Consider the following 14,923-nt stretch of genomic DNA (forward strand, 5'->3'; position numbering starts at 1 on the left):
CAAGGTCACACAACTAATTAATGATAGAACTACAGTGGCCAGTTCCTCTAACTCCCAGTTTGATGCTTTTTCCACTGATCATTTACTAATCCCCCTACTATTGTCTGGACTACTTTAAGAGAGCCTATAATGCATCTAGTTTATCTTCCAAATTATGACTACTCAGACTTTCTAAGATGAAAAGTAGGTCGTTTCCTCTTAGCTTCCTCTTCAGTCTTCACCTTCTATCACTTTTTAGCTTTGCCTCATATAAGTACTGTGATATTCCTGCTGGGAATTACTCAGATACAATGTCTTTAGCCAGATAATATCTGTATGTATTTTACAACAAGCAGTTATATTAGAGTACATTTAGCACAATTCTAAATGTCTTACAATGTGCTTATAAAATGGGAATTGTTTTAGTTTACTAAAAGCTACTGGGACCAATATACCAGAAATGGGTTGGCTTTTATAATAGGAATTTATTAGGTTATAAGCTTACAGTTCTGGGACTGGGAAAGTGTCCAAATCAAGGTATATTAGGGACTGGCTGCCGGTGATCCAGAGGTCCTTTCTCACACGGGAAGGCACATGGAGGCATCTGCTCATCTTCTGGGTCTCCTTGCTTCAGTGCCTGGCTGCTCCATCTGTGGCTTCCTCACTCCTGGGTCCCTTCTCTCCACCTCTGTGCCTTTTTCTCTGTGTCTGCTGCTTTTAGTCCTCCATTTATAATGAACTCCAGCAAGAGGATGGTTTAGTTTGCCAAAGGGCTGCTGATGCAAAGTACCAGACATGTGTTGGCTCTTATAAAGGGGATTTTCTGAGGGGTAAAAGATTATAGTTAAAGCTGTGAGAAGTCTGAACTGAGGCACCATAAGAGGTGCTTTCTCACCAAAGTCAGCAGCCATGTGTTGAAGCAAGATGGCCACTGATCTCTGCGGAGGCTTAAGCTCAGCCAAGGGCAACCAGGCAAGAGCCTTGTCTCTTTCCAGGCCTCCTATACAAGTCTTGGCCGCTCCAATTTCTTCCCAAGGTATGAGCTCAGCTGAGGGAAAGCAGGCATGTAGCAGGCCTTGTCTCCTCTTGAATCACTCTGTGTGCCCAGCCTCTTTGAGCCTCTTCGGGGCTTCTCTCCTTATAGCACAGCTGTAGATGAAACTGTAGTTTTTTCTCTCTCTCATAGCAGTATCAAATATGGCTACTGCATTTTCATGTCTGTCTGTCTGTCTCTATCTCTGGGTTTATATCAGACTCAGCAAAGGGGCAAAGATGCAACCTGAGTCACACCCCACTGACACAGTCCAATCAAAGCCCTAAATAGAGCCTATCAAGTAATCTAATCAAAAGACCTTCATCCAAAATTAATTCCAGCAAAGGGTATCACACCCCCCCCCCACAGGAATAAACTAGTTAAAAAACATAATCTTTTTCCTTCAGGGATTCATAAAATAATTTCAAATTACTATAGAAGATTAAGACCTTGTGCCCTGCAATCTCATCAAAGACCCTTAAAGGAGGTAATTTAATCAAGAGTTCCCACCTACAATAAGTTTATATGCGTAGGAATGAATTAGCTCTAAGAATATGATTCTTTCTGGGATCCACAAAAAGCTTCAAAATGTCACAAGAATTATTTTCCTTGTTTATAAAACCTTGAAAACAATCACAATTTGTTTTCTGATCAGATTTTAAAGAAAGTAATAATTTGTTTAAAATAATTATGAGTTGCAAAACCATATTATTTCTAAATACTCAAATTATACTGCTTACTGGTATAAATTATTATTTTCATAACTTGAGTTTTTCTATATTCAATTTTAAACCAAATAGAAGAAATTGATTTAGATGAATATTATGCTTTTTATGAACTATTTATGTATAGCCTTCTTAGCCCCGTGAGGAATTTGGACATATGCGCAAATGACTGGCTCTTCCCGTTGTGTTTAGGAGGCTTACCGGGAGGAGCAGCTGATTAACCGGCTGATGAGACAGTCCCAGCAGGAGAGGAGGATCGCTGTGCAGCTCATGCATGTTCGGCATGAAAAGGAAGTTTTATGGCAAAACAGAATTTTCAGAGAAAAACAATATGAGGAAAGAAGACTTAAGGATTTTCAGGATGCTCTTGATCGAGAAGCGGTAAATAATCTCTTAAAATTCTTTCTAGGGCTACCTTTGATTGCTTCCACCAAATGATGGTAAGAAAAACCATATCTTTTTGCCAATCGCTTAATAACAGTGAAATTTTAAAATATGAAATCCTTATTCTTGCCCCACTTTTGAAGTTGTACAACTACATTGACAGAGGATGTAGCCACTACATACTATAACCTCTCCCTTTAGTTTGGTTCTACTAGTAACTAAATATTTAATGCTCTCCACCAGTCCTTTTATAAATATCTCTCTCAGTCATTTGGTTTTCTGAAGCTCATTCTCCAGTAGGTTCCTCAGGAAGGGATCATTGGAACAATATTCCCTGAGTTCTTGTATATTGATAAAAAGTATGTTCCTTTTATACTTTCGTGCCAATTTTGCTGGATATAATATCCTTGGTCCTCATTTCCTTTTGTTGAATATCTCAAATATATTGCCCTGTTTTTTTTTTCCATGTAGAAAATGTTACAGTGAAAAAGCTGGATGATAATCTAATTTCCATTTTCTTGAGTCATTATCCTTTTTGTCCAGAACTCAAAGAACTTTCTTTTTCTTTAAAGTCCACTAAATTTACTAAAATAGATCTGGTATTGGTCATTCTAGGTGAATATTCTCAACCAATGAAAGCACTTTTAAGCTACCTCCTTTCCACAAGGCACTATTAGTCTTTAATTAACAGTTCTTCTCTCTTTCTGATGAAACAAGATTTTCAGGGACCATAGTGTACTACTTCTTATTCAGAACTAGATTAAGTATTTCTCTAAGATACTCCAATTCATTGTAGTTGGAAACCAGGTGTGCTCTTTGCTAGTCATTTTCCATTGAATCTAGACCTTTTTATAGCTCTTAAAATAAAAATATCCAGTATTTTAATTACTTAATATGTTAGAATATATAAATATATATATATATACACCTCCAAATACCTTTATTCATTTATGGATTATATTAATTTCTTTTTGAGCATGTTTCAGATTTATTTAATCTATTAGTCCTGATTTGATTGAAGAGATACAAAATGTATTTGAGTGGCATTTTAGATAGCTTGTCTTTACTGTCATAAATGTTCATAAAACTAAGCCTGCAGAAGAAAGAACCTTACAGGAAAACAGAAAGGTGTTGCTTTATTGAGTATCTTCATGGCTTTCACTGTGATATAGCATGAAAATGCAATATATCATTTACCAAAATTATGCAATTCTTAGAAATGTCCTTTGGAAAGTACCATACTCTCCAGAGTTAAGAAAGCAGTGCTGTTGCCTTTGTAGACTAGACTTAGCCTAAACGTAGTGGGTGGAGTTGGGAGTACCATACCTCATGAATTTGAGCTGTAAGAACTGTGACCTCCAGTGTCTCCTTTGGTCTCAAGAACTGAGTTATTAGGGTAACTGATTCATAAAGCTTCACTGGTGAGAGTGGACTAGAATGGATGAATGATATTTGCTGATATTAGAAATATGTTTAGTTGCCATAAGTGCCCTTGAAAAGTGTTTCCTTTACAAAGCTCAGTTAATTTAAGTGCAGAAGAGCAAAGCTATAGCTAGGCAGGTCTCACCATGATTAGAAACATTACTTGTTCTTTCTTTTAACTGAAGTTCAACTCACCTCCAAGGTTTAGCCATTCAAGCTTGCTAGAACCTCAGAGATCAGAATTGTGAGATTTTGAAGCATCCATAAACATTCAATCACTTCCTTTCCCATGATTACATTTTCCTAAAGCTAAAGAATCTACATCTCTGTACCTCTCCCTTTGAGTTTGCTTAATTTGACAATTTGTCAAAATTTAAAAAGTGACTTAATCAACTATTCCATCAGAAATAACTAATGCATATCTAGGAGCTAAATACATAAATGTCAAATTGAATTTGTCAAATGAATACTGTCACCTTTTCTTTCTAGTATCTTTCACTAAATAAACAAAATACTGTTTATCCCCTAAAGAATTATCATTTCAACTACTTTTTTGTGAAGGAGAAGAAACAGATTTTTAAGATACTTTTATTCCTTGTTGTAGTTGTAGTTATTCTCATTTGTGGGTGGGTGGTGGGGGAGAATTCTAAAAGTACTTTCGATTTTATCACGATTTTTAAAATTTGTTAATGTTCACAGACTATTAATAATATTTTATATTATTGATATTCATGGTAGTTATTTGCTATTACATGATCACTCTCTAGTGGGTGCTGTTGTGGAAAACACTCTCAGGCTGCTCTAAGTTTCCTTCTACATCTGTCTGCTCTTTCTCAGTCTTCTTTGTAGGCTTATTCTTCTCAGATACTTCAGGCTCAGCCTGAAGCCTCCTTATTTTCTCTTCTGTTATTTTCTCAGACTATCTCATCTATAACCATGGAGATATAAGTATTATAATAGATAACTCAGACATTTATATCTTTGTTCAACAGCTTCCTTGATATTGCTACTCACACATTGCAGTGATACTTCAAATTCAACATATTCAAAGCCAAAGTATGACCTTCCCGCTAAACTGGGTTTCTTCAGGTATTCCATATCTCAACCTATGATATCATAATTACCCAGTTGGGCAAATCCAAGACCACAGGGCACACTTGAAACCTGCTGCCCCCTCACTCCTCCACTTCATATTCAGCATATCACTAAGTCCTTTCAATATCTCTTCAATTTGTCCATTCTCCCCCACATTCATACCACCACCCCAAGTCCCTGCTGCCAAACTGCAATGGTCTCCATCCATTTGCAGTGGATATGAATTGACAACCACAAAATTGGGTACCCTAAGTTGGACTCCCACATTCTGGTCCTGTGCACAGGGATGCACAAGGTGCCAGGTTGCAAGAGTCAAGTTACTGGGGAGACTGTGCAGGCACCAAGCATTAGCCCTGTCTGTGGCCATCAAGCCCCAGGACTTCCAGCTCACCTGAATCTTTGGCAAGACTATTTCAGCCTTTTCCAGTACCCACATTACCCCCACTGAGACTTTGCTGCTCTCTATGCACTGCCGGACAGTGGAGCACATTTCTTACTCTTTGCCCTCAAAACCCTCCCCTCTCCTCTCCTTTTAAGAAGTCTGAATTAGTTTGCCTTTGAGTTTAGTCTTCTGTTAAAGTCAGGAGGAGGCTCCAATGGTTTCTGCTTTTATGTCCTGAAGAAATTCCCTAAAACAGGAATAAAAAAGACATCTGTGTACATGACTAAAGCGAAGAAAGGGGGAAATTAGAGGGAACAAATATAGATTGCCTGCCCTACACTCTCATTTCTTCCAGTCCATTCCCTACTATGCAGTCAGAGGATTCTTTCTGGCTCTCACATTGGATCCTGTTGCCCTCAGACTAGAAAATCCATCTGTGGCCTCCATTGACTTCATCCCTGCTCCTGACCTGGTCCACTTAATCCCCTGGGTTCCAGCCACATGCTCCGTCTCTGAGATCCTTGAACAAGTTGTTTCTATCCATCACCCTTTTTGCATGCCCCATCACCCAGTTAATTTTCCTCTTTTGGAGCTCCATGTACATGCCACATTTATGGGGACCCCTGTTATATACCCCATACCTCCCAGTTTTTCCCTAGTGAACTTGTCATGTATGTAATTACACATTTATTTATGTGGCTAGTTCACTGTTTCCCTCTCCCACTGACATATAAGCTCCCTGAAGGCAGGCATCATACCTGCTTTTCTTATGCTGTTTCCCCAGAGCTTAGCTCAGTGTCTGGCACATGAAAAAAAAAAAGGCATTCATTTGTTGAATGAATATATGAATATATATTAAGGGAATTATTGTCTAACTGTTAAGAAAGCATACGCTGAAGCTAATCCCAACTTCCTCACTTACTTGCTGTATGAACTCATGCAAGCTATTTAACTTCTCTGGACTTTGCTTTTCTCATCTATATTATGGAGTATAACAGTAGCTAACTCATAGTGCTAGAACACATAGTAAATTTTCTCTTGGCTGAGTTGCATATGACAGATGCTGTGCTCAGGGCTTTATATGCATCCTTTCATTTGACTCTCATAACAAATAACTTAAGGTTTATTATCTACATTTTACCAATTTAAAAGACTGAGACTAAGTTTAAATAACCAGTGCAAGGTCACTCAGCTGGTAATGACAGAATCGGTGTGTCAACTAGCATCCACTCTTGATAATGGCCTCTTAGCAGCAACAGTCCTACTCTTCTACTGGGCATGGTCTGCAAGCATAGATGTGTGATGATCTTAGGGAAAATGTGTGTCCCTCTATTGTTTAAGTTTCATTTTATAGATTTTTATGTTTTCAGCATCAGATTTTTTTTTTCTTTTTCATTTGCTAAGGTTAAATCTGCTAATCTCTTCCTTTAAGGTGATTTGGCATCTATTCTATATTAAACAAGACAGTCCTTGGTTTCAAATTTCTCCCCCACCTACTATTATTACTTTTAATTAGACATGATAATATTTAACATTTTTGAGCATTTACTATGAGTCAGGCACTGTGCTAACACATTGCATCTTATAAATCTTGCAACAGCTGGTTGAGATGAACACTATCCTCATAGACATTTTACACATAAGGAAAATGAAATTTGAAGGGCCGGAGGTCACACAGCTTGCCAGCACCACACCTGGCAGCAAAGCCAGCTCCATGAGGTTTTGGAGTCTTTGCTTATAATCCTTGAGGTTTACTGCCTCCCACATCATTTTCTTCTTTTTCTTCTTTCTCGTGTTGGACTACAACCCACTTTGCTGTAATGGGACAGGAAATTGTGGTGGGTAAGGAGGATGAGGCATAGAGTAGAAAAGATGAGATGGAAGATTACATATCTAGGAAGGAAAGGAGGGAGAGAAGAAGGGGGGAGGGAGGGAGAGAGGAAAAGAGCCTACAAAAAATACAATGATTGACAACACCCATCCCAAGGAACAGAGAGTGTTTATATCTGCAAGCAAGGTGTGTCCATCCATCTGCCCCATGGGATCTAAGCCCCCTTTCAATTAGAAACAAAGTGAGCATCACCATCCCCAAATCCTCAAGACTCGGGAATGAACAATGGACTAAAGTAAACTTATTGTTATTCTATTATAGACTTATTCATTATTATTCAAGCAATGGAAGAAATGTACTGTTGATATAAACCAGTGGCCACCAGAGGGGAAGGGAGAGGGAACAATAAGTGTAACATGGGGGCATTTGGGGACATTAGAATTGTCTTGCATGACATTGCAATGGAGGATACAGGCCATTATATATTTTGTCATAAACTATAAAATTTGGCAGGGCAAAGTGTAAACTAGAATATGAACTATAGTCCATGTTTAGTAGCAATGCTTCAATATATGGTCATCAATTATAACAAATGTACCATGCTAATGAAAGAAATTGTTAATATGGATAAGTGTGGGAGAAGAGAAGTTGGGCATATGGAAATCCCCTATTTTTTTTTTCATTTTTAAAAATTTATTGAAGTATATCACACATACATAAACATACATAAACAAGTGTATAGTAATAGTTATGAACTTACAAAACAAACGTATACAACATCATACAGGGACATTATACCTCACCCTACCAACAATACCTTGCATTGTTGTGAAACATTTTTAACTAATGACTAAAGAGCATCCTCAAAATATTACTACCAACCAAAGTATCTTACATTTGGTGCATCTTTCCCCAACCCACCCAACTATTATTTTATTATATCATTTATTTATGAACATACATAAACCATAAGTGTACAATGAAAGTTGTAAACTTAAACAGCAAAGTTGCCTATCATTATACAGGGATCCCATACATCAGTCCACTACCAACACCTTGCATTGTTGTGAGACATTTGTTACAAATGATGAAAGACTATCATCAGAATCTTACTACGGAAACAGATTTGGCCCAGTGGTTAGGGCCTCCGTCTACCACATGGGAGGTCCGTGGTTCCAACCCCGGGCCTCCTTGACCCGTGTGGAACTGGCCCATGTGCAGTGCTGATGCGCACAAGGAGTGCTGTGCCACGCAGGGGTGTCCCCCACATAGGGGAGCCCCATGCGCAAGGAGTGCGCCCCATAAGGAGAGCCGCCCAGCGCAAAAGAAAGTGCAGCCTGCCTAAGAATGGCGCTGCCCACACGGAGAACTGACACAGCAAGATGATGCAACAAAAAGAGACACAGATTCCCGCACCGCTGACAACAACAGAAGCATACAAAGAAACAAGACGCAGCAAATAGACACAGAACAGACAACCGGGGTGGGGGGGAAGGGGAGAGAAATAAATGAAAAATAAAATAAAAATAAAAAATCTTACTACTAACTATAGTCCTTACCTTACATTTGGTGTATTTTCCCCCAACTCACCCTATAGTTATTTTTTAAATATATTTTTATGACAGAAGTTGTAAACTTACAAAACAATCATGCACATGAGCAGGAGGTCCATACAACACCCCTTTATCAATGCACCACACTGTGGTGGAACACTTATTACAGATTATGAGATAATATCATCAGACTACTACCAGGTCCATAGCATACATTTGGCACACTTTTTCCATACTCCCCCATTATCAACATAGTACTTCTTTGGCTTAGATGCATGAATATTACAATACTGTTAATCACAGTCCATAGGTCACTCCAGTTGTATTTTTCCCATGCTTCTCCACATTCCCAACACCCTGCAGTAGTGATGTATATCTGCTTTAGCTCACAAAGGACACTCTTGCATTTGTGATATCAACCACAATTCTCATCCACCTCTAGGTTTACTGTTTTATTCTGTCCCAAGATTATTCTCTAGCTTTTTCAATTGGGCATTTACATCCCTAGTCTACCCTTTTCAGCCACATTCCAATTTATGAACCAGCTATTACTCACTATAACATTACCATCAAATCTATACATTTCCATACTTTTGCAATAAAGTTAATTAAAACTGCTACATACATTAAGCTTCCATAGTCCATCTCAGTCCTCCTCTTGTCTCTTTAAGAATCTACCACCTACCACCAGGTCTTGAAGATATTTTCCTACATTTCCTTCTAGAAGCTTTATGGTTCTTGTTTTTATTTTTAGGTTTTTGATCCATTTTGAGTTAATTTTTGTATAAGGTGTGACATTCTTTCCTTCTTTTGCTATGGATATCAAGTTCTCTCATCAACATTTATTGAATGGACTGTTCTGCCCAACTGTATGGGTTTGACAGGCTTATCAAATATCACTTGACCATAGATGTGAGGGTCTGTTTCTTAACCATCAGTTCAGTTCCCTTGGTCTATGTGTCTGTCTTTATGCCAGTACCATGCTGTTTTTACCACTGTAGCTGGGTAATATGATTTAAAGTCCAGAGGTGAGAGTCTTCCAACTTCACTTTTCCTTTTTAAGATGTTTCTGGGTATTTGGGACCCCTTACCCTTTCAAATAAATTTGATAATCATGTTTTTCATTTATTTAAAAAATACTGGAGGAATTTTTATTGTGATTGCATTGAATCTGTATAAGTTGGATAGAATTGACATCTTGATGCTTTTTAGTCTTCTAATCCATGAACTTAGAAAGTTTTTTCACATATTTAGATCTTTTAAAATTTCTTTTAAAAGTGAGTTTCAGTTTTCTGAATACAAACATTTCACATCATTGGTTAAGTTTATTCCTAAATATTTGGTTCTTTCAATTGCTATTGTAAATGGAATTTTTTCCCCTGTCTTTCTCCTTAGATTGTGCATTACTATTGTCTTTTAAAGTGTATTTCAACTAATATAAGCATAGGTACTTAGTTTTTTGTTGTTGTTGTTGTTTCTGTGGATTCTTTTGTTTTTGTTGTTTTTGGTTACTAAATGCATGGAGTATATTTTTCTACCCTTTCACTTTCAATTTATTGAAATCCTTGAGTCCAAGGTGAGTCTCGTGCAGACAGCATACAGATAGCTCATATTTTCTTATCCATTCTGCCAGTCTGTGTCTTTTGATTGGGGAGCTTAATCCATTCACATTCAATGTTTTTACTGTAAAGGCAGTTCTTATTTCACCCATTTTGACCTTTGAGTTTTATCTGTCTTATTTTATTTTCACCACTCTTTTGAGACTTTTAGTTATGTTTACTGATATAATCTTCATTTCTAGACTCTCTTCCAAACTTTTCTCACCTGTCTGTTCTTTTCAGACTGTGGCACACCATTAGTATTTCTTGCAAACTCGGTCTCTTGGTTACAAACACTCTCAGTTTCTGTTTATCTGTGACTATTCTAAATTCATCTTCAATTTTGAAAGACAGTCTTGCTGGATATAAGATTCTTGTCTGGAAGTTTTTCTCTTGCAATATCTTAAATATATCGTACCACTGTCTTCTTGCCTTCATGGTTTCTGATGAGAACTCGGCATTTAATCTTATTGGGTGTCCCTTCTGTGTTATGCATTGCCTTTCTCTTGCTGTCTCAGAATTCTCTCTTTGTCTTTGGCATTTGAGATTCTGATTAAAAATACACTGGAATCATAAAATAGCAGATTTGAGGAAGCAGAAGAAAGGATTGGTAAGCTTGAAGAAATGGCCTCTGAAAGCAAACACACAAAAGAAAAGATAAAGAAAAGAACTGAAAAAATTGAACAAGGTCTCAGGGAATTAAATGACAGCAAGAGAAATGCAAAAAAAAAAAAATGTGTCATTGGTGTCCCTCTAGGAGAAGAGAAGGAAAAAGGGGCAGAAGGAATATTTGAAGAAATAATGATAGAAAAATTCCCAACCATATATTGAAGGACGTGGGTATCCATGTCCAAGAAGCACAATGTACTCCAATCTGAATAAATCCAAATAGATGAACTCTGAGACACATACTAATCAGAATGAATTCTGCATAATAACTGGCACTTGAATTCAAACACAGCTCCCAAAAACCCAGGTTTTTTCCCATTTTGCACTCATTAGTTTACTTTGCAGAAGACAAGTCTTGTTTCTGGAGTATGTTAACACATAATGGAATTTCTCAAAGAGCTGGCATAACTATTTGAAAAGAACATTTTGGTCATTTGAACCCTACAAATTGAGTAGTACATTATTTTTAGATTTCTTGGGCTGAGTTTGACCCTTGGACTTTGTGTAAAGACTTTCCTAAACAAAATAATGGTGCAAACCGAGTGGAAGCTGGTGACAGACTAAGTATTTACTTACTTTCTGCAGAATTAGGTGTTTTTATAAATGAATTTTCTCGATTAAGATTGTAACCATAGAAGGTTTGTTGTTCTTATGTAGCTGTCTTAATCAAGAAATATCTGTTGGCAATTTTGTGACATTCTCAAAATCAGTCTCATCAGGGAATTTCCAAAACGTTTGCTAAGTAAAAATCAGTATCCTAAAACTCTCCCACTAAAAGACTAAGGGATGTGGCCATAGTAGCTGTGTCAAAGTCAGGCTCATGAGATGTGTGAGAGGAACCTGCTATACTTGAAGTCTGGCACAGACTTGTCTGTTTCTGTGTTCCCCTAACTCTGACCATTTGCAACCTGTGAACTCAGTGCTTTTTAAAATGCATACTATTTATGCATTTTATGCATTAAAATGCAGTTAATCTTTAATCTACACTGTGCTTTCCCCAGTAAGACTACCTCTTCACGATATTGTGTTTTGTGATAAAGTAAGTTAAGGGAGGTATATTTCTAATGTTGTCTTTGACATTGTAACCAGTACTTAATATATGAAGGAGAAATTATTTATTCATGATTAATTTTTTTGGTATAAAAGGATGTTTCATTCTAAAAAGTGATTGTACTAGCTATGAAAATTACTTTCATTTTATTCATTGTACATTTATAGTGACTTTAAAATGTTCCTTTGCTTTCTTAGGCTTTGGCAAAACAAGCCAAAGTTGATTTTGAAGAACAAGCCATTAGAGAGAAGGAAGTTCATGAAAGGATTGCTGTGGAAAGAGCTCAAGATCGTTACAAAAAGCATTATACAATATGTGCGGAAATTTTGGATCACATACTTGATTTGTCCACTAAAGTCGCAGACTATCGAATGTTGACAAATAAGTAAGTATCATTCTTATAATTGCTGCAGACGATCGAATGTTGACAAATAAGTATCATTCTTATAATTGCTCTTATAATAAAGAGAATGAGAAAGAATAAATTCTAAAGTAGACAATACTAGGTTAATAAGTAAAAAGAGGTAAAAGTGTTTCATATAAAATAATATGTGGGTCAAAGAGAACGTTGCAAGGGAAGTAAAAAATACATTTAACTGAATGAAAATTAAAATATAACATTAAAATTTGTGGGACATGGCTAAAACAGTGCTGAGAGGGAAATTTATAGCACCACATATCTATGTTAGAAGGAGGAAAAGTTTCAAATCAATCATCTAAATTCCCCCTAGAACAAGAGGACAAAAAAATAGCCTGCAGAAGGGAGGAAACAAAGATAAGAGCAGAAATCAATGAAATTGAAAACAATAGAGAAAATCAATGAAGAAAAGAGCTGGTTCTTTGAAGTGATTAATAAAATTGATCAACCTCTAAGTGGACTGACAAAAAAGAGAAATGACACAAACTTACCAATTTCAGAAATAAAATGGGTTATCACTACAGACCATGCCGAAATCCAAAATGCAATAAGGAAATACTTACAATTCAACACATAAATTTGACTGCTTAGAAGAAATGAGTCAATTCCTTGAAAAACACAAAGTACCACAACTAATCTGTATGAAATAGATACTTTGAATAGGCCTATAATTATTAATGAAATTGAACTTGTAAGAAAATCTTTGTGATCTATGACTAGACAGTGAGTTCAAAGACTTGATATAAAAACCGTGATACATAGAAGGAAAATTTGAGAAATTGGACTTCATCAAAATTAAAACCTTTTGCTTTTCAAAGGATGAAAAGACATACAGGTTGAGAGAATATATTTCTAAGCCACATATCAACATAGATCTAATTGCTAGAATATATAAAAAACTTTCAAAACTCAATAGTAAATAAGAAAACCATCCAATTAGAAAATGGGCAAAATAAATGAAGAGATATTTCACTGAAGAGGATATACAGATGTCAAATAAAGCACATGAAAATGTGTCCACTATCACTAGTTATTAGGGAAATGCAGATTTATAACTCCAATGAGATATCACTACACATCTGTCAGAATGTCTAAATTTTTTTGTAAAATGATAACATCAAATGTTTGTGAGGATATGGAGAAAACCACTCATTCATTGCTGGTAAGAAAGTGAAATGATACAGCCCCTTTGGGAAACAGTTTAGCTATTTCTTTAAAAACTAAACATGAAACTCACATATGATTGAACAAAATAATAAAACTCTTGGGCATTTATCCCAGATAAATTAAGACTTATGGTTGCACAAAAACCTGTGCATGAATGTTTTATAGCAGCTTTATTTATAGCTGTCAAAACTGGAAACAAACTAGAAGTCTTTCAAGAAGTGAATGGTTAAACAAACTAAAACACTGTGGTATATCCATACCATGAAATCCTACTCAGCAATGAAAAGCAACAAATTGTTGATACACCAACTTGGATGCATCTCCAGAGAATTATACTGAAAGAAAAAAGCCAATCCCTATAGGTAACTTACTGGATGATTCTATTTCTAAAACATTCTTTAAATGACAAAATTATAGAAATAAAGAACAGATTAGCGGTTGTCAAGAATTGGAAAGGGGGAGGATGTGAGAAGGAAGTGACCATAAAAGGGCAACATGAGGCATCCTGTGGTGATGGAAATGCTTTGTTTCTGGACTGTCTCACTATCAATGTCTTGGTCTTGCACTATAGTTTTGCAAGATGACACATTGGGGGAACCTGGGTAAAGAGTATAGGGATCTCTTTACATTATTTCTTACAAGTACATGCAAATCTGCAGCATTCTCAAAAGTTTAATTTTAAAAATTTCCAAGTAATGTTAAATAGCAATAGAATAATATAGAAATAGCATTCAATGGAGATTATTGGGCTACAGCAGAGTGCATAATGGAATTTTTAGGCCGTTATTTAAAGTCAGAGGAAGCTCATTCTAAACTGAAAAAGTACAGTACTAGTTCTAGAGCACCCCTGATGGATACAAAAGTATTATTATTTCTTATTTTTTAAATTTTGAATTATTAATTGCTTCATCAGACTAGGCTGATCTAAGGGTGAGCTGGTGGAGTTTGGATTATTAGAGAAAATGGAATAGCTAGTCCAAGGGTATGCATAGCATCTTAGTAATGTCAGTTAGCAAAAAAGGTAGTACTCAGGGCCCAAGGAGCTATCACAGGTGATTTTCTTTGTAAATTAATTTATTGAAATATATCACCCACACACATACATAAACAATAAGTGTATAGTAATAGTTGTGAACTTACAAAACAAACATATGTAACATCATACAGGACTCTCATAACTCACCCTACCACCAACATCTTACATTGCAGGTGATGTTTTTTAAACCAAGACCTGCAATGGATCAGTGGTGAGCAGTGAGGTCAGGATCTTGAGGGAAAGGAGAAGCTTGGACAAAAACTAGGAGACTAATATTCTTTAAAACCATAGGAACTCTTAAAAGTATTCCTGCTTTTGCCATTTTGTCTGTTCCTGTCCTCACATCCTGATGCAAAATTTTGCAACATGAAGCCACAGAGCCTCTACAGATGTTATAGTGGAATTATCATTGAAAGAGAATATTAAAATATTGTACAGGGGGAATACAGGTAATTTGGTGTTTTAAAGCCCTGGTATTTAGTTTGACTATTGCATTATTTCACACAGGTGTAAACTAGTCTGCCTTTTATTACTTAATAAATCTTCTTTCATGAAAATTAATGCAGAGAATATATTGACT

General features: G+C 36.4%; 1 protein-coding gene across 8 annotated transcripts in view; it reads left to right on the forward strand.

Moving 5' to 3' along the window:
• The window catches only part of SPEF2 (sperm flagellar 2), a 200,909-nt gene that overhangs the window by 38,323 nt on the left and 147,663 nt on the right, over positions 1-14,923 (forward strand). For all 8 annotated transcript variants that reach the window (XM_004453334.4, XM_058307706.2, XM_058307701.2 and 5 more), the window contains 2 exons: positions 1,930-2,118; positions 11,920-12,107. In XM_004453334.4, coding sequence (XP_004453391.2) covers positions 1,930-2,118; positions 11,920-12,107 — 377 coding nt within the window. The remainder of the gene's footprint in view (positions 1-1,929; positions 2,119-11,919; positions 12,108-14,923) is intronic.

The sequence above is a fragment of the Dasypus novemcinctus genome, chromosome 2 (genome assembly GCF_030445035.2).
Source record: "Dasypus novemcinctus isolate mDasNov1 chromosome 2, mDasNov1.1.hap2, whole genome shotgun sequence".
NCBI classification, from domain to species: domain Eukaryota; kingdom Metazoa; phylum Chordata; class Mammalia; order Cingulata; family Dasypodidae; genus Dasypus; species Dasypus novemcinctus.